This window comes from Rhinoderma darwinii, chromosome 12, assembly GCF_050947455.1.
Source record: "Rhinoderma darwinii isolate aRhiDar2 chromosome 12, aRhiDar2.hap1, whole genome shotgun sequence".
NCBI classification, from domain to species: domain Eukaryota; kingdom Metazoa; phylum Chordata; class Amphibia; order Anura; family Rhinodermatidae; genus Rhinoderma; species Rhinoderma darwinii.
The window spans coordinates 1,840,757-1,866,059 of NC_134698.1; the positions used below are offsets into that span (position 1 = coordinate 1,840,757).

Sequence of the window (25,303 nt, forward strand, 5' to 3'; positions counted from 1 at the left end):
TTCTGCAGATCTGTAGAGAGGTCAGTGGTGTAATAATCTGCAGGATATATCACTATGTATCTGTCAGGAGGTAGAGGAGCGATGTTCTGCAGATCTGTAGAGAGGTCAGTGGTGTAATAATCTGCAGGATATATCACTATGTATCTGTCAGGAGGTAGAGGAGCGATGTTCTGCAGATCTGTAGAGAGGTCAGTGGTGTAATAATCTGCAGGATATATCACTATGTATCTGTCAGGAGTTGGAGGAGCGATGCTCTGCAGGTCTGTAGAGAGGTCAGTGGTGTAATAATCTGCAGGATATATCACTATGTATCTGTCAGGAGGTGGAGGAGCGATGTTCTGCAGATCTGTAGAGGTCAGTGGTGTAATAATCTGCAGGATATATCACTATGTATCTGTCAGGAGGTAGAGGAGCGATGTTCTGCAGATCTGTAGAGAGGTCAGTGGTGTAATAATCTGCAGGATATATCACTATGTATCTGTCAGGAGGTAGAGGAGCGATGTTCTGCAGATCTGTAGAGAGGTCAGTGGTGTAATAATCTGCAGGATATATCACTATGTATCTGTCAGGAGTTGGAGGAGCGATGCTCTGCAGGTCTGTAGAGAGGTCAGTGGTGTAATAATCTGCAGGATATATCACTATGTATCTGTCAGGAGGTGGAGGAGCGATGTTCTGCAGATCTGTAGAGGTCAGTGGTGTAATAATCTGCAGGATATATCACTATGTATCTGTCAGGAGGTAGAGGAGCGATGTTCTGCAGATCTGTAGAGAGGTCAGTGGTGTAATAATCTGCAGGATATATCACTATGTACCTGTCAGGAGGTAGAGGAGCGATGTTCTGCAGTCTGTACTGTGGTCAGTCACCTTCCTCTGCAGAGCATCTCGCTTGTGCTGTCGTTTCTCTGTATACATTGACCACGTCCTGTTCCGGTCCGGATAGAATATGATGATTTGGTTTCGGTTTTTCTTACGATTTATGATCAAAATTGGAAACTTGTCCTTAGACCCAATAAAATTCCTGATCCTTAACCCTCGAGGTGCCACAGAAGTGACGGCCGGGGGTCCTGAGTTTTCGTTGGCAGTTTCAGCGCCTGCGACTCTCTAGCTGGTGCGCACTGACAGGTTGGGAGTTGTAGTTCTATATTATATGTAGTAAGCACCTGGCTGAGCTGCATGAGGAGCTTTCTTATGCAGCAACCTTCTCATTATGCTGCCTCCAGCAAGCACAATCCACAGCAGGATTTGTACCGGGGTCTGCACAGAGGACGCTCATAGTTTAGACTCTGCTTAAGCTCCAGACCACCAGCTCAGGACAATCTCTGAGGTTTCTTATTATCCTCATAAGACCAAATGTAGACGTCACTTCCAGCAGGAATAAGAACATGTCATCAGTGGAAGAAGTTGCAGCAGGCAGCAGAGGTAGTACACTGGTAAAGATCTCTGCTGGTAAATTAGAGGAGTCAGGAACATGCAGGTTCTATCCCTGGCTCTCCTCCTGGAGTCTCCAGCCTAAAGCCACTGCTGCGCTGCCACAATGTGATGTAAAGTTTTTCTTGTTGAAAGTCTGATTTCCCGTTTTCTATAAGAGGTGATAAATGTGTTGTTGTGTAGCTGCCGGGCAGCTGGCTCACAGCTTGTGTGATCTGAGTTGAGTGCAGGGATCACTTCTGTGCAATGTGGGTTCTAATCCCCATGTTGTCCTCCTGGTGGCCTTGGGCTGCTTCCCCCTTTCCCAAAGTGCCACCTATGGAGGGACAGAGTCTGATACCTGTTTGATGAGTATATTGTAGAATTCTGCAATATATAACAGCGGCTGTCTAGAGACAGCTGCAAAAGTAAAAATTTTTTGCTAAGTACAAATCTACTTATAAGTTACTTTCTTATGCAGCAACAATCTAACTGCACTGCCTCCACACCACTATAAACACCAATGTTCTGGACAAGGCCACACATCAGGATTTGAACCAGGTCTGCACAGAGGACACTCACTGTTTAGACTCTGCTTAAGCTCCAGACCACCAGCTCAGGACAATCTCTGTGGTTTCTAATTATCCCCATAAGACCAAATGCAGACGTCACTTCCAGCAGGGATAAGAACATGTCATCAGTGGAAGAAATTACAGCCAACTCTCCACAGCAGAGGTAGCGCACTGGTAAAGATCTCCACTGGTAAAGATCTCTACTGGTAAATTAGTCCGGGAACGTGCAGGTTCTATCCCCCGGCTTTCCCATCCTTTCACCAGTGCAGGTCCTCAAGGTGACGTGTTATTTTAGTATTGTCCTGTTGGGTGGCAGCCGCTAGTCAAAATTGGTGACCTATAATCACAGACTACAAACTAACTAAAGAGAACGGCGTCTACCACAGAAGCGGCTCGCCCGGGTGTGTGGGGAAACTCTGTATGTTCCTGAACTCGTCACTTACAGGGGTTGTCCAGCCCCTAAAAAATACTCAGGATAGGTTGTCAATGGCTGATGGGTCGGGGTCCGACTCCCAGGACCCCCACCAATGAGCTGTTTGGAAGGGGGAGCAGCGCACCTACGAGCGCTGCTTCCCTTTCATTTCTTCTTGCTCACTGTAAATCATCAACATGGAAGTAGTGGCGATTCACAGGTACCGCAGCCTTCTCCTATTGAAGAGAATGGGAGAAGGCTGCAATAGGGGCCTGGTCTGGGTTTCTTTATTAGTGTACGGGGTCAGGTCTGGGGTTTGTATTTAGAGGGTCTGGTTTGTATTTATTTAGGGTGCTTGTTCTGGGGTCTGTATTTGTTTAGGGGGGTCTGGTCTGGGCTCCGAATCTATTAGTCTGAGTAAAAGGGGTTATCCAGGCACATGAATAGGTCATCGGTATGAAAAAACAGTCCGAGCCCGGACAACCCCTTTAATTAATGGGCCTTGGTGTCTGAATTCTTGTGTTTCAATAGAGGCTGGAAATGTCTGAAGAAGCGAGGAGCAAAGATGTCTCAGGCATCAGAAGTAGCCATAACGGTCTGTGTCAGATGGAGAAGAAAATACAAAAAACGACTCCCATCAGAGAAGAGGTCACCTGTAAGTTACTGGATTTATAGAGGCACTGTGCCCTCTCCTCACATGTCTGTTGCAGGAAACCCTTGTATTCCACATAAAGTCTCTGTGTACCCAGGACTAATAGACAAATGCGTGTTTCTACTCCCATTGTCAGGAGGAAGTGTCCCTACAGTGTGATACTGTCAGCGATGGTTGGAGACTGTCAGTATGGAGGGACACAGCCCTATGACAAGGGGAATCGTAACACCCATTTGTCAATGCTCACAAAGAAAGGTGGTGTTCACTATAGACACGGCAGAGCGGCGGTGGGGAAGTGGGGCCCACACTTGGAAAAACACCCAGGGCCTATGGTCCACTTAATCCGGCCACTGCTGTAGACAGTAATAAAGAGAGTGGCACTGATGAGCGGCTGCTGTATTACAGGTCCAGTGGCTGCATACAGCTCTTATCAAAGATGTCAGTGAAATCTACCGATGTGACTCCACCCCGTAGATCAAACCGTGGAGTAACCAATGCCGGCCCGGTGCGCAGATTCTTCCCCTCCGGACACTGCTTCCTCTTTGCCACTTGATTGCTGCTGGATTATATAGGGGCAGCAAACTTCATTATATTCTGATCGCTGGCGTCCTCACCACTGTGACCCCCACACATCTAGAGAACAAGTGTTCTGAACCCCCAGATCCTCCTCACTGCGAAGCTTGAATGGGGCGTCAGTCGAGCACGCGCCCACCGCTCCATTTACTGACTAGGACTACGGTTTCCGTCATTCCCATAGACAATGGATGGAGTGGCAGCGCGCAAGCTCGACCGCCGCTTCATCCAATGTCCTCACAGCAGTGGAGCAGTGAGGAGGACCTGGGAGTTCAGGACCCTCGGTCTCGCGATCAGTGGGGGTCCCTAGAGATAAAAAAATTGGTGATCACTTATGATTTTTGGAAAAACCTCTTTTAAAAAAAATATTAAAATGTGGGTGACAGCGAACCAGCCCACTGCACACCTGCCCATCAGATGGACGGTCCGGCCCAGGTTGTGAGGGATTGATTGGCTGGGAGAGCCCCCAGCGAGGAGGGACCTATAGAACAAGCTGCTTTCCTGCCCCAGACTGACACTATGGGAGGCCATTTAGTGTGACATGTGCCACCCCTAGGGCAGATATTGGGGCAGCTGTGAGAAGAGATAAAATGACTGTCATGGCGGAGGGTCCCCTTTAATTCTCTGCGTTCTTATTCTGGAATTACGTTCTTGAGAATTTTCATCATCTCGGAAAGTCCCGTCGAGGAGAAGAAAAAAAGGGAAGGAGCCAACATTGTGCGCGCGCAGCTCTAACTGCAGCGAAGGTCAAGACATCTCGTGGCGCCAGGAAAGATGGACATAGGAAGAAGAGACACATGGGTGACGCGGTGACACCATAGCCACGAGCACTGCTTCCCAACATGGCGGCATCTAACGTCCATACATTAAGGATCGTGACGCTTCACGAAAATAAACGCAAAACCACAACGATGAAGGAATCCAAAGACGTCAAGGTGGGCACGAGTTTAGTTGCGTCATCATGTCACCTATATAATTTTACGTTTATCTTGTGGTAAAGGGCGTAAGTACTTACGCAACGGCGTTGTCTGGGCCTCGTGGGCAGCAGATTACAAATCTAGTGTGTTTTACAAATCCCCTGGCACTACAAGCTCCGTACCAATGCTATATAGGCACGCCCTGGCACCATTACTAAGATGGCATTGTGGTGTTATTACAGAGAGACCCCTGAGATCTTGACCAGGGGTCTCCACAAGTCTAGGGACCAGCCCCGTGAATTCATACCAGGTGTACTGTCGCTTTAAGAAAATGGAGACGTCACACTGTGGACCCGGCCATCAAACCTCAGGCAGGAAGGAGAGTTTCCTGGACGTGAATGCGCATATATGGATGTGACACCCGGCAGCTACGTGCGGACCTACTTCCAATATACATGGAGAGCGCTGTGATACTACAACTCCCAGCGTGTCCTCACAGCCCGTCATTTCACAACCACTGAACAGCTAAAGGAGGCATGCTGGGAGTAGTAGTCCTAGTGCTGCTAGTCTAGAGCCAATAACTGCACAAAGGGCTTGGCCTCGACAGTTTAATAGCACAGAATAAAAGCTACAAAACGTCCGCACAGCGAGAAAATGGCGAAACAGCACAAACTCTTATCTTACTAACATCGTAATCCGTAATAATTCTCCTCATAATACAGACGCTCACGCTTTATATAAAAAGGGTTGGCCCGTTATTCACTATAAATAAAGTTTATTGAAAAGAACGCGATATAAATTCCTGCTCTGTAATAAGCATGGGGATTACAGCTACAGGGACCGCGCCATTTTATCACAGAGACGAAAATAGTGCAGCAGGCGGTTAATGGAGCCAAGGCCCTCGGGAGAAACAGAGGCCTTGTTGTCCATGGCAACCAATCAGAACTCAGCTTTCCTTCTTCCATTGTAGGATAGAACATGAAAGCTGAATTCCGATTGGTTGCTATGACCAAGAAGTCCATTTTTTCTCTAATAAACTTTATTCACAAGAACATGAACAATCTCTACTATGATTTATAGGGTTCGGTGAATGTGGGATCTGCAGATCAACAGAAATGAAGATGAGAAATCAGAAACGGTGGAATCGGAAAAGTGTCAGCAGGAGGGGGGGGGCACGAAACCTCACTAAGGGGTTAACTGCACATTCTGGGGGCTTCACAATGCAGATCCCTAAACGAGCCACAATAGACAATGCGATTGGTTTATCAGAGGGGGCGGGGGTCCGCGGGGGTCCCTGGGGGTCCCTGGGGGTCCCCATTATCTGGTATATACAAAGAGGCAGCGACATCTAAAGTCTCCGCACGTCGCTCCGCGGTCAGTTCACTTTTTCCTGGCGGTTCAGAGTCTCGTAAGTCGCCTTTTCAGTCGGTCCAAGTCCCTGAAATTCAAGAGAGAATTTTATTCAATAATTAAGAATTTTCCTATTTATTGAATACACTGCAAATACTCAAAGGACTACAACTCCCAGCATGCCCAGGCACAATGTGCAGCAAGCTGTCTGACCGGTGTATCTAATCCTGTCATGTGTGATACTGTCTGCTGAGATACTGTATCTAATCCTGTCATGTGTGATACTGTCTGCTGAGCTGTGTATCTAATCCTATCATGTGTGATACTGTCTGCTGAGCTGTGTATCTAATCCTATCATGTGTGATACTGTCTGCTGAGCTGTGTATCTAATCCTGTCTTGTGATACTGTCTGCTGAGCTATGTATCTAATCCTATCATGTGTGATACTGTCTGCTCAGCTGTGTATCTAATCCTATCATGTGTGATACTGTCTGCTGAGCCCCTGTATCTAATCCTGTCATGTGTGATACTGTCTGCTGAGCCCCTGTATCTAATCCTATCATGTGTGATACTGTCTGCTGAGCCGTGTATCTAATCCTATCATGTGTGATACTGTCTGCTGAGCCGTGTATCTAATCCTATCATGTGTGATACTGTCTGCTGAGCCGTGTATCTAATCCTATCATGTGTGATACTGTCTGCTGAGCCGTGTATCTAATCCTATCATGTGTGATACTGTCTGCTGAGCCGTGTATCTAATCCTATCATGTGTGATACTGTCTGCTGAGCCGTGTATCTAATCCTATCATGTGTGATACTGTCTGCTGAGCCGTGTATCTAATCCTATCATGTGTGATACTGTCTGCTGAGCCGTGTATCTAATCCTATCATGTGTGATACTGTCTGCTGAGCTGTATCTAATCCTATCATGTGTGATACTGTCTGCTGAGCTGTGTATCTAATCCTATCATGTGTGATACTGTCTGCTGAGCTGTGTATCTAATCCTGTCATGTGTGATACTGTCTGCTGAGCCGTGTATCTAATCCTATCATGTGTGATACTGTCTGCTGAGCTGCGTATCTAATCCCATCATGTGTGATACTGTCTGCTGAGCCGTGTATCTAATCCTATCATGTGTGATACTGTCTGCTGAGCTGTATCTAATCCTATCATGTGTGATACTGTCTGCTGAGCTGTGTATCTAATCCTATCATGTGTGATACTGTCTGCTGAGCTGTGTATCTAATCCTATCATGTGTGATACTGTCTGCTGAGCTGTGTACCTAATCCTATCATGTGTGATACTGTCTGCTGAGCTGTGTATCTAATCCTATCATGTGTGATACTGTCTGCTGAGCCCTGTATCTAATCCTATCATGTGTGATACTGTCTGCTGAGCTGTGTATCTAATCCTATCATGTGTGATACTGTCTGCTGAGCTGCGTATCTAATCCCATCATGTGTGATACTGTCTGCTGAGCTGTGTATCTAATCCCATCATGTGTGATACTGTCTGCTGAGCTGTATCTAATCCTATCATGTGTGATACTGTCTACTGAGCTGTGTATCTAATCCTATCATGTGTGATACTGTCTGCTGAGCTATGTATCTAATCCTATCATGTGTGATACCGTCTGCTGAGCTATGTATCTAATCCTATCCTGTGTGATACTGTCTGCTGAGCTGTGTATCTAATCCTATCATGTGTGATACTGTCTGCTGAGCTGTGTATCTAATCCTATCATGTGTGATACTGTCTGCTGAGCCGCTGTATCTAATCCTATCATGTGTGATACTGTCTGCTGAGCTATGTATCTAATCCTATCATGTGTGATACCGTCTGCTGAGCTGTGTATCTAATCCTATCATGTGTGATACTGACTGCTGAGCTGTGTATCTAATCCCATCATGTGTGATACAGTCCTGCAGGGAATCGGTCGTACTTACAGTGTAGACCCCTTCAGCCTCCTGTAAGAGAACACGGATATAATAAATAGGACATTCGTTTCCACATTACACAGGATTCAGTGTTATAATGTACAGAACCCCAAAACCACTAACTGGGGGGGCTGCCGCCTGCCCCAAATAATCTACATGCTGTCCTTCCTTCCAGCCGAGCAGCGCTCTACCATTGCAAAGGGCTCTATTGCCTTTCCTCACAATTTTAGATCTCTGCTTGCCGTCAATGGATGTAAACATTCTTGTTCTGTTTACTAAGGAGTTCTGCAACCGTGAGAGTAGGGCTGGATACAATTGTAACAAATTCTCAGCTGTGAGAAGTATTAGTCCAGGATAAATTTTCAGCCTCTGGATGTAAACATGAATATTCCCGTTCACTGACAGCAAGCAGAATATGAAAAATGGCAAGGAATTGGAAAAAAAATCTCTAATTCTACAATAATTAAAATGGACAAATCCCTCGGCCCATTAATGAACCCACGTCCAGGGGGCGAGCACGTCACGCAGCGCACTATTCCTGACACTCGTGGGCGCTGTGGGACGTCCATATTTTTGTCACTCAGCTTTCCCAGACACATGTAGAATAGCTGATCTGTGGTCAGAAGAGCTTGCAATCTACATCATAATTCAGGAAGCAGCGAGTGAGATTGTTGCTGCGCAGTCGTTGGGGGGGGGGTGAGGGGGGGGGTGTCAGCAGCGAGACGGCGCGGCCCGCAGGAAGTGGTCAGTAACTGTTGGACACACATTTCTTCTTTCGCTCTGACTCTGGTGGAGGGGGGGGGGGGGGCGAGTGTTAGCTCTGCAGGTTCAACTTCTGCCCTCCAGCAGCAACCTCCTTATGTCACTTGTGTACGCAGCTGGTGATTAGATTGCAAGCTCTTCTGGCAGACAGAACAGGGTGACATCATTACACATGAAAACCAACAATCTCCCCGAAAACTTCCATGCCCAAAACGGTCACAGACCTCCCAACGAGCCCCCCGGCACCAACACCGCCAGTCAGCGCCAAACTCGGCCACGTATAAGCCCAGAATCGTTACGACATCGACCAACCCACAACTCACCATTCCGCCTTAAATCCTCCGACCACCTTAAAAACGAGAAGCTCTTAAGGCGGCGCAGAACTGCGGATTTAAGGTGGAATGGTGCAGCGGCAGCAAAGAACGAGATAAACGGGGGCGCTGTACAGGGTATCTATGGCGGACGTTCGCCTTAAGCGGCAGCGAAGGCAACGGCAAAAAAACGTGAACGGTGCGATTAGATTTTTTAGCGGCGTTCTTACCTTCACCGCCATGGAGCCCTCGCCCTTTCCGATCTCGCTATAGATCTGCTTCTCTGGACAGTTCAGGTGCTGCCGGCAAGAAGAGCGGTTAGCACCGGGACAACACGGACACGTATAGACAGTCTATAGGTCACATTAATCACCTCGTAAAGCGCCGATCCGGGATTGGTCTTCTTTGCCTTGGCCGACTTCACCTGCGGGTGATAAGATAGAGGGGGGGGGGCTGAGCTACGTGAACAATATGGCTACCGCGGCCCGCAGGGAATTTTACACCCAATCCAGCGTCCCATAATCCGGGACTACCACTGGGTGTATAAAACTGCACTCACCTTCAGATGGCAGTAGAGAGCAGTGAGGACAATCCCGTAGACGAAGAGGATGCCATCAAGAATGTAGCAAATCTCCGGCTCTTGCATTTCTGCAGCTGAAAAGATCAACTAGATTAGATACCGTGCTTCAGATACCGCAGCAAAACCAGGATACGGAAAATTCCACCGGCTTTACAGGATGCTGCCTGACACTGAGGTGAGAGCAGATTGTGTCATCTACTATAACCAGTGGAATGGACTCTAAAGACGCTGAAGGGGACCCCAATAAATGAAGGAGACCCTATTAAATGAACCCCCCGACACATGGGGTGCGTGGTCACCATAGGAGTTTTGGCGGGGGACTGAAAATCTACGATCTTGACTGTCCGGGACTTTTTAAGGAGGCAACAACCTCAATAGTGAAGGATCAGACCATCCGCTGGGCCGGCGGGGGGGTTTTGGGGTCGGAGATATTTGGGTGGGGCCGGCTTGGACCCTCGAGCCCGGAGATCTATCCTCAAACATCTCCGAAACTTCAAGGCCTCCAGACTCCGCTCCTCTGTCGTGGGATCCGGACACAAGAAGAGGTCAAATAAGGAAGAGGTTGACCCCCAATATCTTCTGAGACCCCAAAAAGAACATTCACGTAGAATTATCTATCGATCTCACTGAGGAACGGGACCAATCACGATGAGGCGCGGACGATGGTGGAGACGAGGACCTAACCCCGCACTGATGGAGATCGACAAGGGAGGACGGGATATGACCGGTCCCAGGTAAAAGGGAATTTTTTTAGTCACAACCAGAATTAAAAAATTTTTTTGTTTTAAAAATTGCAATTTTTTTGGGGGGGATTATTCCCCTCCCCCGTAATCAGAAAACAGAGAGATGGTTACCTACGTTTGTTTATAGTCCGGTAGGAGTCGGTTGGTCGGGACCTCACGTCGCGGCGTCAGATCAGCGCTGTCGTCCGGAACTCTCTGGTAACAAACGCCGGAGTCCAGACCAACATAGGAAGTGACTCTCCGCCCCCCCCCCCCCTCCCCCGACCTACAGAAACTTATTTTTTTTTTCCTGGGTTTTGCAATAAGACAATTAAGGGAATTGGAAGTTCCCCATTTTGGGTCAGCGTTCCGGTATGACGGTCCGGAAGAATCTAATTATAGCAGCTTTACTGCCCCAGACTGACACTATTCTGGAACCTCCCCCCTATTATATAAGATGGTCTGATCATTACTAGGAGACCGGCACACAGACCTCTATTGTTGTGGTGCCCCCCGGTGGTACAAAGACAGAGTGCAGGGATCGGCAAAGGGGGAGGGGAAGATTTTTAAGAATTCCAATAGATACAGGCAGCCCCCCCCTCATCATGTCTCCAGCTTCTGTATATTACAGATCTTTCTGTTCAGCCGTACTATCTGCTCCCGGGAAAGCTGGGTGACCGCCTTCACAGCTCACACAGGGGATGTCACCCAACGCTTAATAAACCCTTCTATTCCGGAGTGAAGGAAAGCTGGGTGCCAACCCCTTGTCAGAAACCACATTAACTCCCCCGTGCCTCTGATAAACCTTCCTGTCGCGACCTCGCGGCTCCATCGCCGGCCGTGCTCAGGGACGACGCCACACACCTTGTCCACTAAGAAAACCAGAGAATTTTTATTTTCAGAGTTGAGTTTTACAAGCGCAAAGTTTAAATAAATCAGAGACGTCCGGATGGAGGGGGGACATATCGGGAGGGGGGGGGGGGTGACCCCCACATCAAAAGTCCGGGCGCCACGATTACCGGTCAACTTCTCCAAAGACGATATCCTGAGTCCCTGCGTGAGGAAAAGCCGCGTCAGTATCCGAGAAAAGACGTGTAAACCCCTCCCCTCCCCCGCCGGCAACACTCACCGATGATGGCGACGACATCCGCGAGCATGTGACCCTGCGACATCTTGTCCAAGCCGGCCTATGAGAGGGAAGGAGATCATGAATAAAAATGGCCGCCACTCTGGATGGTCTAAGGAGTGGGGGAGTGGGGTCCATTTACCAGGTGAGCGAATCCGGGGGCCTTGATCTTACAGCGGTAGGGACGGCTCGTTCCGTCGGACACGAGGTAGACACCGAACTCGCCCTGAAAGGAAACAAGATGGCGTCAAGGGGAGAACAGTCCACCCGAATATTCCTACAGCCGGTGCTCGGTCTCCCAGGTCTCTCCGCGGATATCTTGCAGCGTGCGGCCCTTTAAATGACCAGCGCTCTTATAGCGGAACACTGGTCTAAGTACGTCAGCCCCTCCATACCTTGGGGGCCTCGATGGCGGTGTAGGTGGCTCCTGGGGGCACTTGGTAGCCCTCCGTGTACAGTTTGAAGTGATGGATCAGGGATTCCATGGAGTGCTGAAAAACCAATGTTACCGATCAGTCACCGGTGCAGACCTTCGAGGGGATCTCCACGGATCACCGTCAATACTCATCGTACACAATGCGACATTCTGATACGTCGGATATTGCAGCTCCGCTCCATTGAGATGAATCGGGCCGAGCTGCAATACCACGCACAACCAGTAGACAAGTGTGGCGCTGTTGACATTTTTTTTCTAATCCTGCACTACCCCTTTAAAGGGGCCCACTACTGGTTAAACACAGAGGTGCGGTGTGTGTGCCCCTTTAAAGACCCAGCTAAGTGACTGTTTTATTAAATAATAGCCCCGCCCCCTTCTTGATCCATTTTGGGAACCCGAAAATTGCATTCCTGTGAATCTGCTGAGCCGTCGATCTACAAATAGAACACACGGGGAAGTGAGCGGCAGCCTCCATTAACCCCGTGCTCCCCGCCTGCCGTACCTTCATCTCGGACCTCTTGGGCGGAGAGATCTTGGCGTCGTCCACCTTGATTTCGCCTTCCGGCATCTTGTTGAGACTCTGGAGGATGATCCGCAGGGACTGGCGCATCTCCTCCACGCGGCACAGGTACCTGGGGGGACCGGTACGTGATGTCACATATAGCACACGGGTGATATTTACATAACTCCGCCCACTCACCTGTCATAACAATCTCCATTGGAGCCGATGGGAACATCGAACTCCACCTGGTCGTACACGTCGTACGGCTGAGACTTCCGGAGGTCCCACTGGATCCCGGAGCCGCGGAGCATCACGCCGCTGTGTGGACACGAGCAAACATTCCGGATTATTGGACCGCCGGTAGATACGTCCAGGCGCGCGCGCCCGCACCGTCACGTTACCTAAAGCCGTAGTTCAAGGCGTCCTCGGCGGTGACCACTCCGATCCCCACAGTCCTGTTCTTCCAGATCCGGTTATTCGTTAGCATCTAGAAGAGAGGATTCTGGTCAGTGACCTACTCCACACGGCTGTTATTATATATCGCCCCCTACTGGTGAGAAGGGGAATCACACGAGATCCAAACAGTGAATCTTCAGCCAAGGACGGGGCGTTCCTGATCATCAGTCACCGCAGGAGGGGGAAGCGAAGGAAGTTGTGGGCGCCCGGACCCGTGAGAATATAAATAATAGGTGCGGTGGTGATGAGGCGGGAAACGGCAACAAACCTGCTCATTAAACCCCCCCGGTTCACCCAGACGCGACGTCGGCTCCGATAAGAATCACCGGGCAGAGCGTGACCGCCCGATCCTTTTCATAAATTTAAAGTATAAGGAAAAGTTCCAGAAATCACTCAGACCATTTTCAAGATCTTTGCTTGTTGTCAGTGAGTGGACACCGTTGTCTACATTCACAGGCTGGTGACAGAGCCCGGATACGCTGTAATAAACAATCCTCTCTCTACAGGACAGGTTTTTTTTTCAGCCTCTGGATGTATACGAGAAAGTTCCCTTTAACTGACAGCAAACGGAGATCTTGAAAACGGTGAGGAGTTGAAACACAAAGTCTATTAGTACGTTTTATACGAGGATTACGCTATGAGAGCGGAGGGGGGTCTCCTCTGGTCCGGTTACATACTAGGACGTGACCCCCATAAAATGATTGACAATACATGGACGGACCCCCCACCTCTCTGGCTTATAAGGGGGCGGACAGTCGGGGACCCCCCTCTCTGACACCCATCTGTCCTTATATGTTATATGGACAGTGGTTATCTTAATGGGAGCCTCGTGCCCCGGTCTTGTTTAGGGGCTCAGTTAAGCGCCCCTCCCCCACACAGAAGTGACGCCCCCCCCCCCCCCATAAACATTAGACTTCGTCCTCACCTCTTCCAGCTCATCGAGTCGCAGAGAGAAGGTCTTTATAAACTGGTAGATGTCGTCCATCAGGCCGAGCGGCATGTCCTGAGAGAAACGGCAGAGAATCAGCAGGACGCCCCCCGGCAGACCCATGTAAACGATGACAGACAGGAGGATACCACACCTGGTGCACCCCGCCCGGGCGGACGTACGCTGCGTGCATGCGGGCCCCCGACACCCTCTCGTAGAACTCAAACAGCTGCAAGAAAAGAGACCGCAAACCATTCACAATGTTCACATTCACTGACAGCAAGCAGAGATCCTATAAAAGAGTCCTGGATAACTCTGCAAGGTGCGGGTGGGATTTTTAACCCTACCCAGACCTCTCAATATCGACGCTCTTTTAGAAGAAATCTCCGGGCGCGGATTCGTTACCTTCTCTCGTTCTTCGAACAGCCAGAAAAACGGCGTCATGGCTCCGACGTCCAGGGCGTGGCACGCGACCGCCATGATGTGGTTCATTACCCGGGTCAGTTCTCCAAACAAAACTGAATACAAAAGAGACATTTAAAGGGCCAGGCACCGCTATGAGGGGTTACAATGCAACTCCCCCCTCCCCCACCTACAAGTTACAGAGCCAATCAATGGAGACCCGATGGTTTACAGGAGCCAATGAGAAGCGTTTACCTCTGATCCACTGCGCTCTGATTGGTGGTCGGATGTTCAGGAGTTTCTCTACGGCCAGAGAGTAGCATTGCTCGTTGCACATCATGGAGACGTAGTCCAGGCGGTCGAAATACGGCAGCGCCTGCGGGACAGCGCAAAAGTCTCATCAAGTCGGGCGCCGTTCACACTGCTATGACCCCCATCATCCACAGACCCGGTTACCTGTAAGTAGGTTTTGTACTCGATGAGCTTCTCGGTGCCTCGGTGCAGGAGTCCCACGTGGGGGTCGCACTTCTTCACCGACTCCCCGCTGAGCTCCATGACCAATCGGAGCACACCGTGGGCTGCGGGGTGCTGGGGGCCAAAGTTGATGGTGAGGTTGGACACGTCTCTGTGCATAGGGGGGTCTTTGTCTGTAAAGGAGGCAAAAATAAAACATATGTAATACATAAAGCAATAGAACTGACAGCAGTCATAGAATAGAACACTCCTAAAATCCTGAGGACTATCTGTAGTGAAGCAACGGTGACACCTGCTGGCAGGAATAAAGTACTACACCCCATATAGAAAACCTGCAGAGACGTTCCTACAGGACCGACCGGGACCCGAGAACGAGGGGAGCGGCTACTCAGGGTGTCGGGGGAGGTCGTGCTGAGCCCCCCAGTATACTGGAAATAGAGCGGAATCAGCGTATAATGAAAGTTCTGCAGCTTCCTAATATACTTCGTGTTACCATTCATCACCATTTTCAAGATCTCAGCTTGCAGTCAGTGAATGATGTTTTTTTTTTTCAAACTATGTATGTAAATAGCCTGTCTTACCTGCTCACACAGCAGAGGGTTTGTTACAATTGAAGCAATAGTCAGAGGTAAACACGACAGCAGCGCAAATCTCTCCCCGTCCTGATAATTTGTTACATTTTACCTGCGCCGTCACAGTGTGTCAGTCTGGAGTCCTGGCTGTTTAGACTGCACACAATTGTAACAAACCTCCAGCTGTGCAAAGGCTCATTGACACCGGCGGATAATCAGCAGAAGACACGTATATAATCGCTGGTTCCTGATAAACATGGCGGCGGCGGCGAGGTCACATGATTCTGCTGGGAATGCGGCAGGATACAGAAGTCCCCACTCCCCTCCATTACTCACCGTGCCAGGGGGCGGGCACCCATTTTGCGGTGGTGGCATTGGGGTACATGACCGCGCCCTTGTACTGCTCCATGAACTCCATGTCCGGCTGCCATTGCTTCTCTCTGAATATAAAAAAAAATAATTAAAAAATGAACGCTCGTTACGAGGCAGCGGCCATACTGGTGTCACCCAGCTTTCCAGGACTCCAGAGCGGCACATCCGACCACACGTGCAATAAGACACCCCCAGATCACTGTATAACCGGGCACATTTACCCTTCAGGACTCTAGGAAAGCTGGGTGGAGTATAGGTCCCTACAGATGACACATATATATATACATTATATAACGTGTGGCTTCGTCTGGGACTGTCGGGAAGGTCTCAGATTTGCCATTCAGGACTCTAGGAAAGCTGGGTGGAGTATAGGTCCCTACAGCTGACATATATACAGTCCGACGGTCTCAGATTTGCCATTCAGGAATCTGGGAAAGTTGGGTGGCAGCCGCTGCACCAACTGTAACGTTGATCTTAGTAGCGGTCACCCAACTTCCCCAGACCCCTGAATGGTAAGTCTGTCTCTGTATACAGTAATACAGTCACACATCACTGCCTAACCTATGTACATTTACCACTCAGGACCCTGGGAAAGCTGTAATGACTGCCATATTCGTTGTGACCCAGCTTTCCTAGACTCCTGAATGGCAAAGAAGCAGAGTGACAACCCCCTGACAACACAGTCACCCAACTTTCCCAGGAGAAGATAGAAGTGCCGGCTCTGTATACAGCGAGGTGCGGTATACACTGTGACCCCCCCCATGTTTTTAAGGTGCACACTAGGACTGACCTCCCTTATCAGTGTCACCCCTCGGGGACCTCATCCCCAGGACACAGCTGTCCCCTCTCCTCCACCCTGCATTACCTGACCGGCTGCGCCACCCTCAGCCAGCGGCCGGACAAAGCCCCTGAAGGTGCCCGCAGCCTCCCCAGAGCTCTGAGCGCCGCCATTTTCCCAGACAGGCCGAGCAAACTGACAGCCGGGAACTTCCGGTGTACAGCTCAGGCTTCGCCGCCGTAAGGAATGATGCGCAGCGCGGCGCCATGTTGGGTGAGGAGACGACGTGATGACGTACTTCCGCCGCAACACGGAACCCGGAAGACATCTTGGTTAAGGGAAAGGATGCCAGGACTACTTGTATAATACCTGGAGGATGAGGAGTATCTTACATAACAGAATGGCGTTGACATATTAGAGATAAATAACGACATCCATATGTGAAAAGCAGCGCTACGCCAACAATGGCGCAAATAGTTTATCACTATAACACGCTTTTCAAGCACCACGTTTACCAACGAGACTGCGCCATATTTTTAAATAGAGAAGCCAGAAGAACGGTCACGAGACGTGAGGAACACGGAGATCAAGTTTTCCTTGAGACAATGTAATTTATCCAAATTTTAATCCCAGTGCGGCGGGAACCATAGAAAAATACCGCACGTTCTCATTATTAAATGTTAACTTCAAGGAATTGTCCAGTTTGTACCATCCCTTCCCGGATGCACCTCCATTAGTGACCTGAGGGGGGCACGGCTACTACTGGGAAAAGCACACATGGAGGTCTGGAGTAGTCACCTACAGGCTGCCCGCTATGTTGCTAAGCAACCGAACATCTTCAAGCTGCTGCTTAGCAACCGGCGTGGCTGAAAGGTTCTGATGGAATAATAATAACAACGGGAGCGACGTTTTCTTCTTAAAATGGTTCCAAAGTGGCGGGAAGTGAAACGCGGTGTAGTAAGAGGTCACGCCGCTGTAGTAAGAGGACACGCCGCTGTAGTAAGAGGACACGCCGCCGTAGTAAGAGGTCACGCCGCCGTAGTAAGAGGTCACGCCGCCGTAGTAAGAGGTCACGCCGCTGTAGTAAGAGGTCACGCCGTTGTAGTATGAGGTCACGCCTCTGTAGTAAGAGGTCACGCCGCTGTAGTAAGAGGTCACGCCGTTGTAGTATGAGGTCACGCCTCTGTAGTAAGAGGACACGCCGCTGTAGTGAGAGGACACGCCGCTGTAGTAAGAGGACACGCCGCTGTAGTAAGAGGTCACGCCTCTGTAGTATGAGGTCACGCCTCTGTAGTAAGAGGTCACGCCGCCGTAGTAAGAGGACACGCCGCCGTAGTAAGAGGACACGCCGCCGTAGTAAGAGGTCACGCCGCCGTAGTAAGAGGTCACGCCGCCGTAGTAAGAGGTCACGCCGCTGTAGTAAGAGGTCACGCCGTTGTAGTATGAGGTCACGCCTCTGTAGTAAGAGGTCACGCCGCTGTAGTAAGAGGTCACGCCGTTGTAGTATGAGGTCACGCCTCTGTAGTAAGAGGACACGCCGCTGTAGTGAGAGGTCACGCCGCTGTAGTAAGAGGTCACGCGCTGTAGTATGAGGTCACGCCGCTGTAGTATGAGGTCACGCCGCTGTAGTAAGAGGTCAAGCGCTGTAGTAAGAGGACACGCCGCTGTAGTAAGAGGTCACGCCGCTGTAGTAAGAGGTCACGCGCTGTAGTAAGAGGTCACGCCGCTGTAGTAAAAGGTCACGCCGCTGTAGTAAGAGGTCACGCGCTGTAGTAAGAGGTCACGCCGCTGTAGTAAGAGGTCACGCCGCTGTAGTGAGAGGTCGCGCCCCTGTAGTGAGAGGTCGCGCCCCTGTAGTGAGAGGTCACGCCGCTGTAGTGAGAGGTCACGCCGCTGTAGTAAGAGGTCACGCCGCTGTAGTAAGAGGTCACGCCGCTGTAGTAAGAGGTCACGCCGCTGTAGTAAGAGGTCACGCCGCTGTAGTAAGAGGTCACGCCGCTGTAGTAAGAGGTCACGCCGCTGTAGTAAGAGGTCACGCCGCTGTAGTAAGAGGTCACGCCGCTGTAGTAAGAGGTCACGCGCTGTAGTAAGAGGTCACGCCGCCGTAGTAAGAGGTCACGCCGCCGTAGTAAGAGGTCACGCGCTGTAGTAAGAGGTCACGCCGCTGTAGTAAGAGGTCACGCCGCTGTAGTAAAAGGTCACGCCGCTGTAGTAAGAGGTCACGCGCTGTAGTAAGAGGTCACGCCGCCGTAGTAAAAGGTCACGCCGCCGTAGTAAGAGGTCACGCCGCCGTAGTATGAGGTCACACCGCTGTAGTATGAGGTCACGCCTCTGTAGTAAGAGGTCACGCCGCTGTAGTAAGAGGTCACGCCGCTGTAGTAAGAGGTCACGCCGCTGTAGTAAGAGGTCACGCCGCTGTAGTAAGAGGACACGCGCTGTAGTATGAGGTCACGCGCTGTAGTAAGAGGTCACGCCGCTGTAGTAAGAGGTCACGCCGCTGTAGTAAGAGGTCACGCCGCTGTAGTAAGAGGTCACGCGCCGTAGTAAGAGGTCACGCCGCCGTAGTAAGAGGTCACGCCGCCGTAGTAAGAGGTCACGCGCTGTAGTAAGAGGTCACGCCGCTGTAGTAAGAGGTCACGCCGCTGTAGTAAAAGGTCACGCCGCTGTAGTAAGAGGTCACGCGCTGTAGTAAGAGGTCACGCCGCCGTAGTAAAAGGTCACGCCGCCGTAGTAAGAGGTCACGCCGCCGTAGTATGAGGTCACGCCGCTGTAGTATGAGGTCACGCCTCTGTAGTAAGAGGACACGCGCTGTAGTAAGAGGTCACGCGCTGTAGTATGAGGTCACGCCGCTGTAGTATGAGGTCACGCCGCTGTAGTATGAGGTCACGCCGCTGTAGTAAGAGGTCACGCGCTGTAGTATGATGTCACGCCGCTGTAGTAAGAGGTCACGCGCTGTAGTAAGAGGTCACGCGCTGTAGTAAGAGGTCACGCGCTGTAGTAAGAGGTCACATGCTGTAGTAAGAGGTCACGCGCTGTAGTAAGAGGTCACGCGCTGTAGTAAGAGGTCACGCGCTGTAGTAAGAGGTCACGTGCTGTAGTAAGAGGTCACGCGCTGTAGTAAGAGGTCACGCCGCCGTAGTAAGAGGTCACGCGCTGTAGTAAGAGGTCACGCCGCTGTAGTAAGAGGTCACGCCGCTGTAGTAAAAGGTCACGCCGCTGTAGTAAAAGGTCACGCCGCTGTAGTAAGAGGTCACGCGCTGTAGTAAGAGGTCACGCCGCCGTAGTAAAAGGTCACGCCGCCGTAGTAAGAGGTCACGCCGCCGTAGTATGAGGTCACGCCGCCGTAGTATGAGGTCACGCCTCTGTAGTAAGAGGACACGCGCTGTAGTAAGAGGTCACGCCGCTGTAGTATGAGGTCACGCCGCTGTAGTATGAGGTCACGCCGCTGTAGTAAGAGGTCACGCGCTGTAGTATGATGTCACGCCGCTGTAGTAAGAGGTCACGCGCTGTAGTAAGAGGTCACGCGCTGTAGTAAGAGGTCACGCGCTGTAGTAAGAGGTCACGCGCTGTAGTAAGAGGTCACGCGCTGTAGTAAGAGGTCACGCGCTGTAGTAAGAGGTCACGCGCTGTAGTAAGAGGTCACGCGCTGTAGTAAGAGGTCACGCCGCTGTAGTAAGAGGTCACGCCGCTGTAGTAAGAGGTCACGCCGCTGTAGTATGAGGTCACGCCGCTGTAGTAAGAGGTCACGCGCTGTAGTAAGAGGTCACGCGCTGTAGTAAGAGGTCACGCCGCTGTAGTAAGAGGACACGCGCTGTAGTAAGAGGTCACGCGCTGTAGTATGAGGTCACGCCGCTGTAGTAAGAGGTCACGCCGCTGTAGTAAGAGGTCACGCCGCTGTAGTAAGAGGACACGCCGCTGTAGTAAGAGGTCACGCCGCTGTAGTAAGAGGTCACGCCGCTGTAGTAAGAGGTCACGCCGCTGTAGTATGAGGTCACGCCGCTGTAGTATGAGGTCACGCCGCTGTAGTAAGAGGTCACGCGCTGTAGTAAGAGGTCACGTCGCCGTAGTAAGAGGTCACGCCGCCGTAGTAAGAGGTCACGCCGCCGTAGTAAGAGGTCACGCCGCCGTAGTATGAGGACACGCCGCCGTAGTAAGAGGTCACGCCGCCGTAGTAAGAGGTCACGTCGCTGTAGTAAGAGGTCACGCCGCTGTAGTAAGAGGACACGCCGCTGTAGTAAGAGGTCACGCCGCCGTAGTAAGAGGACACGCCGCTGTAGTAAGTGGTCACGCGCTGTAGTAAGAGGTCACGCCGCTGTAGTAAGAGGTCACGCCGCTGTAGTAAGAGGTCACGCCGCTGTAGTAAGAGGTCACGCCGCTGTAGTAAGAGGACACGCCGCCGTAGTAAGAGGTCACGCCGCCGTAGTAAGAGGTCACGCCACTGTAGTAAGAGGTCACGCGCTGTAGTAAGAGGTCACGCGCTGTAGTAAGAGGTCACGCGCTGTAGTAAGAGGTCACGCCGCTGTAGTAAGAGGTCACGCCCCTGTAGTGAGAGGTCACGCCCCTGTAGTGAGAGGTCACGCGCTGTAGTAAGAGGTCACGCCGCTGTAGTAAGAGGTCACGCCGCTGTAGTAAGAGGACACGCCGCTGTAGTATGAGGTCACGCCGCTGTAGTAAGAGGTCACGCCGCTGTAGTAAGAGGTCACGCCGCTGTAGTAAGAGGTCACGCGCTGTAGTAAGAGGTCACGCCGCTGTAGTAAGAGGTCACGCGCTGTAGTAAGAGGTCACGCCGCTGTAGTAAGAGGACACGCGCTGTAGTAAGAGGTCACACCGCTGTAGTATGAGGTCACGCCGCTGTAGTAAGAGGTCACGCCGCTGTAGTAAGAGGTCACGCCGCTGTAGTATGAGGTCACGCCGCTGTAGTAAGAGGTCACGCCGCTGTAGTAAGAGGTCACGCCGCTGTAGTAAGAGGTCACGCCGCTGTAGTAAGAGGTCACGCCGCTGTAGTAAGAGGTCACGCCGCTGTAGTATGAGGTCACGCCGCTGTAGTAAGAGGTCACGCCGCTGTAGTATGAGGTCACGCCGCTGTAGTAAGAGGTCACGCCGCTGTAGTAAGAGGTCACGCCGCTGTAGTAAGAGGTCACGCCGCTGTAGTAAGAGGTCACGCCGCTGTAGTAAGAGGTCACGCCGCTGTAGTAAGAGGTCACGCCGCTGTAGTAAGAGGTCACGCGCTGTAGTAAGAGGTCACGCCGCTGTAGTATGAGGTCACGCCGCTGTAGTAAGAGGTCACGCCGCTGTAGTAAGAGGTCACGCCGCTGTAGTAAGAGGTCACGCCGCTGTAGTAAGAGGTCACGCGCTGTAGTAAGAGGTCACGCGCTGTAGTAAGAGGTCACGCCGCTGTAGTAAGAGGTCACGCGCTGTAGTAAGAGGTCACGCCGCTGTAGTAAGAGGTCACGCCGCCGTAGTAAGAGGTCACGCCGCTGTAGTAAGAGGTCACGCGCTGTAGTAAGAGGTCACGCCGCTGTAGTAAGAGGTCACGCGCTGTAGTAAGAGGTCACGCCGCCGTAGTAAGAGGTCACGCCGCCACCGCGTCCATTTCCTAAGTGTGTCCCAGAAAATAGAAATTCTAAGAAAATGGAAATGCATTGTGCGGAGTCTAAAGAAAATGGCACAGCTGCTTGAAAAATATGGCATCCGCCAGACGCAGAATTCATGCCCTTCTGACGGCGGTATACATTGATGAATCTGCCCGGTGTGCCCGCACCTTCATCATCCGCAGTTCTTATTATAAATGGCCCGTGACTAAATTCTACATGTAATACCCAAAACTGCCTCCAGAGGGCACTAACACAACACTTTTATTCGCAGTTGGAGAACTGTTCTCAGGTGATGTGCTTTGCATCTGTTTCTGGGAAAGCTGGGTGACATCCAACATGGCCGCCATAACGACTCCTGCAGAGGACCTGCCTAGTGAGGGTCTGTTCACACGCAGTGTTTTCATACGTAATTCGTGCGTTTTATGCCTACAAACCTCTGCCTGTTGCTTGCAATGGGTTTTACGATGTTCTGTTCCCACGAGCCTTTATTTTACGCGTCGCTGTCAGGCTATGTTCACACACAGTGACCAAAAACGGCCAAAAAATCGGAATCAGAGCGTCTCCAAACATCTGCCCATTGATTTCAATGGGAAAACGGCGTTCTGTTCCGATGGAGCGTTTTTCGCAGCGTCCATTACGGACGTTATTGGAGCTGTTTTTCAATGGAGTCAATGAAAAACGGCTCCAAAAACGTTTCAAGAAGTGACAGGAACCTCTTTGACGCGGCGTCTTTTTACGCGCCGTGTTTTGACAGCTCGTCTGAACAGAACATCGTAGAACACATTGTAAGCAACAGGCAGAGGTTTGTAGGTGTAATGAGACGACGTTTCAGGCGTAAAACTGCGTGTGAACAGACCCTTACCATTCAGGAGTCTTAGAAAGCTGGATGGGATTCTTTTTTATAGGTTTTCTGGGCGCTCACAATAAAGATGGCTGATATTTTATGGGGTGACACATACAGATGTACACGTCATGTTCTGTTCCTGCGAGGGATTTCCCATCATCATTTCCTGTATAGCGAGAACTGCTGGAGATAATAACGGATCCCACCCCCGGAGCCCCCACAACATGAACATTTCACAACGCTGCGCCGCCCCGCAGACCCCGGACTCACATGTGCGGATGATAAACACGGCGACTACGAGACGTCTCCAAACACTGCACGATACAAACCTCGGAGCCGTGTATCTAAGCCAATCCTGTGTGATACTGTCTGCTGAGCCGTGTATCTAATCCTGTCATGTGTGATACTGTCTGCTGAGCTGTGTATCTAATCCTATCATGTGTGATACTGTCTGCTGGGCCACTGTATCTAATCCTATCATGTGTGATACTGTCTGCTGAGATACTGTATCTAATCCTATCATGTGTGATACTGTCTGCTGAGTTGTGTATCTAAGCCTATCATGTGTGATACTGTCTGCTGAGCTGTGTATCTAATCCTGTCATGTGTGATACTGTCTGCTGAGCCGTGTATCTAATCCCATCATGTGTGATACTGTCTGCTGAGCTGTGTATCTAATCCTATCATGTGTGATACTGTCTGCTGAGCCCTGTATCTAATCCTATCATGTGTGATACTGTCTGCTGAGCCGCTGTATCTAATCCTATCATGTGTGATACTGTCTGCTGAGCCGTGTATCTAATCCTATCATGTGTGATACTGTCTGCTGAGCTGTGTATCTAATCCTATCATGTGTGAAACTGTCTGCTGAGCTGTGTATCTAATCCTATCATGTGTGATACTGTCTGCTGAGCAGTGTATCTAATCCTATCACGTGTGATACTGTCTGCTGAGCTGTGTATCTAATCCTATCATGTGTGAAACTGTCTGCTGAGCTGTGTATCTAATCCTATCACGTGTGATACTGTCTGCTGAGCCGTGTATCTAATCCTATCATGTGTGAAACTGTCTGCTGAGCTGTGTATCTAATCCTATCATGTGTGATACTGTCTGCTGAGCCGTGTATCTAATCCTATCATGTGTGATACTGTCTGCTGAGTCAATGTATCTAATCCTATCATGTGTGATACTGACTGCTGAGCTGTGTATCTAATCCTCCCATGTGTGATACTGTCTGCTGAGCTGTGTATCTAATCCTATCATGTGTGATACTGCCTGCTGAGCTGTGTATCTAATCCTATCATGTGTGATACTGCCTGCTGAGCTGTGTATCTAATCCTATCATGTGTGATACTGTCTGCTGAGCCGTGTATCTAATCCTATCATGTGTGATACTGTCTGCTGATCTGTGTATCTAATCCTATCATGTGTGATACTGCCTGCTGAGCTGTGTATCTAATCCTATCATGTGTGATACTGCCTGCTGAGCTGTGTATCTAATCCTATCATGTGTGATACTGCCTGCTGAGCTGTGTATCTAATCCTATCATGTGTGATACTGTCTGCTGAGCCGTGTATCTAATCCTATCATGTGTGATACTGTCTGCTGATCTGTGTATCTAATCCTATCATGTGTGATACTGACTGCTGAGCTGTGTATCTAATCCTCCCATGTGTGATACTGTCTGCTGAGCTGTGTATCTAATCCTATTATGTGTGATACTGCCTGCTGAGCTGTGTATCTAATCCTATCATGTGTGATACGGTCTGCTGAGCTGTGTATCTAATCCTATCATGTGTGATACTGTCTGCTGAGCTGTGTATCTAATCCTATCATGTGTGATACTGTCTGCTGAGCTGTGTATCTAATCTTATCATGTGTGATACTGTCTGCTGAGCTGTGTATCTAATCCTATTATGTGTGATACTGCCTGCTGAGCTGTATCTAATCCTATCATGTGTGATATGGTCTGCTGAGCTGTGTATCTAATCCTATCATGTGTGATATGGTCTGCTGAGCTGTGTATCTAATCCTATCATGTGTGATATTGTCTGATGAGCTGTGTATCTAATCCTCCCATGTGTGATACTGTCTGCTGAGCTGTGTATCTAATCCTATTATGTGTGATACTGCCTGCTGAGCTGTGTATCTAATCCTATCATGTGTGATACTGTCTGCTGAGCTGTGTATCTAATCCTATTATGTGTGATACTGCCTGCTGAGCTGTATCTAATCCTATCATGTGTGATATGGTCTGCTGAGCTGTGTATCTAATCCTATCATGTGTGATATGGTCTGCTGAGCTGTGTATCTAATCCTATCATGTGTGATATTGTCTGATGAGCTGTGTATCTAATCCTCCCATGTGTGATACTGTCTGCTGAGCTGTGTATCTAATCCTATTATGTGTGATACTGCCTGCTGAGCTGTGTATCTAATCCTATCATGTGTGATACGGTCTGCTGAGCTGTGTATCTAATCCTATTATGTGTGATACTGCCTGCTGAGCTGTGTATCTAATCCTATCATGTGTGATACTGTCTGCTGAGCTGTGTATCTAATCCTATCATGTGTGATACTGTCTGCTGAGCTGTGTATCTAATCCTATCATGTGTGATACT

At 50.1% G+C, this 25,303-nt stretch overlaps 2 protein-coding genes across 3 annotated transcripts; both read right to left on the reverse strand.

Moving 5' to 3' along the window:
* Nucleotides 1-5,288: 5,288 nt before the first annotated feature.
* On the reverse strand, nucleotides 5,289-10,976 carry FCER1G (Fc epsilon receptor Ig). Of its 2 annotated transcripts, none has more exons than XM_075844794.1 (6): nucleotides 10,330-10,976; nucleotides 9,455-9,549; nucleotides 9,269-9,319; nucleotides 9,126-9,194; nucleotides 7,832-7,852; nucleotides 5,289-5,971 (listed from the first exon to the last, which is right to left on the reverse strand). In XM_075844794.1, exons 2-6 carry the CDS (start codon nucleotides 9,539-9,541, stop codon nucleotides 5,909-5,911), a joined length of 291 nt encoding a protein of 96 aa, XP_075700909.1. In that variant the 5' UTR covers nucleotides 9,542-9,549; nucleotides 10,330-10,976; the 3' UTR covers nucleotides 5,289-5,908. The 2 variants fall into 2 exon arrangements, with proteins under 2 accessions (XP_075700909.1, XP_075700908.1); XM_075844793.1 differs by having other exon boundaries at nucleotides 10,334-10,480.
* Nucleotides 10,977-11,062: 86 nt separating this feature from the next.
* Nucleotides 11,063-16,452, reverse strand: NDUFS2 (NADH:ubiquinone oxidoreductase core subunit S2). Its single transcript, XM_075844792.1, has 14 exons — nucleotides 16,331-16,452; nucleotides 15,430-15,533; nucleotides 14,504-14,694; nucleotides 14,303-14,423; nucleotides 14,051-14,163; nucleotides 13,800-13,874; nucleotides 13,643-13,720; nucleotides 12,663-12,748; nucleotides 12,460-12,579; nucleotides 12,262-12,391; nucleotides 11,719-11,814; nucleotides 11,466-11,549; nucleotides 11,327-11,384; nucleotides 11,063-11,250 (listed from the first exon to the last, which is right to left on the reverse strand). Exons 1-14 carry the CDS (start codon nucleotides 16,414-16,416, stop codon nucleotides 11,213-11,215), a joined length of 1,380 nt encoding a protein of 459 aa, XP_075700907.1. The 5' UTR covers nucleotides 16,417-16,452; the 3' UTR covers nucleotides 11,063-11,212.
* Nucleotides 16,453-25,303: the final 8,851 nt, after the last annotated feature.

What these genes read in the sequence shown, in the direction of transcription:
- FCER1G (XM_075844794.1), bottom strand. Translation starts at nt 9,541, where the DNA reads ATGCAAGAGCCGGAGATTTGCTACATTCTTGATGGCATCCTCTTCGTC. An exon ending in CCGGATCGGCGCTTTACGAG is followed by an intron (nt 9,195 to 9,268) that starts GTGATTAATGTG and finishes TCTTGCCGGCAG; the next exon opens with CACCTGAACTGTCCAGAGAA. An exon ending in AGGCTGAAGGGGTCTACACT is followed by an intron (nt 5,972 to 7,831) that starts GTAAGTACGACC and finishes CTTGAATTTCAG; the next exon opens with GGACTTGGACCGACTGAAAA.
- NDUFS2 (XM_075844792.1), bottom strand. Translation starts at nt 16,416, where the DNA reads ATGGCGGCGCTCAGAGCTCTGGGGAGGCTGCGGGCACCTTCAGGGGCT. An exon ending in GGTGCCCGCCCCCTGGCACG is followed by an intron (nt 14,695 to 15,429) that starts GTGAGTAATGGA and finishes CCTCCTTTACAG; the next exon opens with ACAAAGACCCCCCTATGCAC. An exon ending in AATGGAGATTGTTATGACAG is followed by an intron (nt 12,392 to 12,459) that starts GTGAGTGGGCGG and finishes CGGTCCCCCCAG; the next exon opens with GTACCTGTGCCGCGTGGAGG.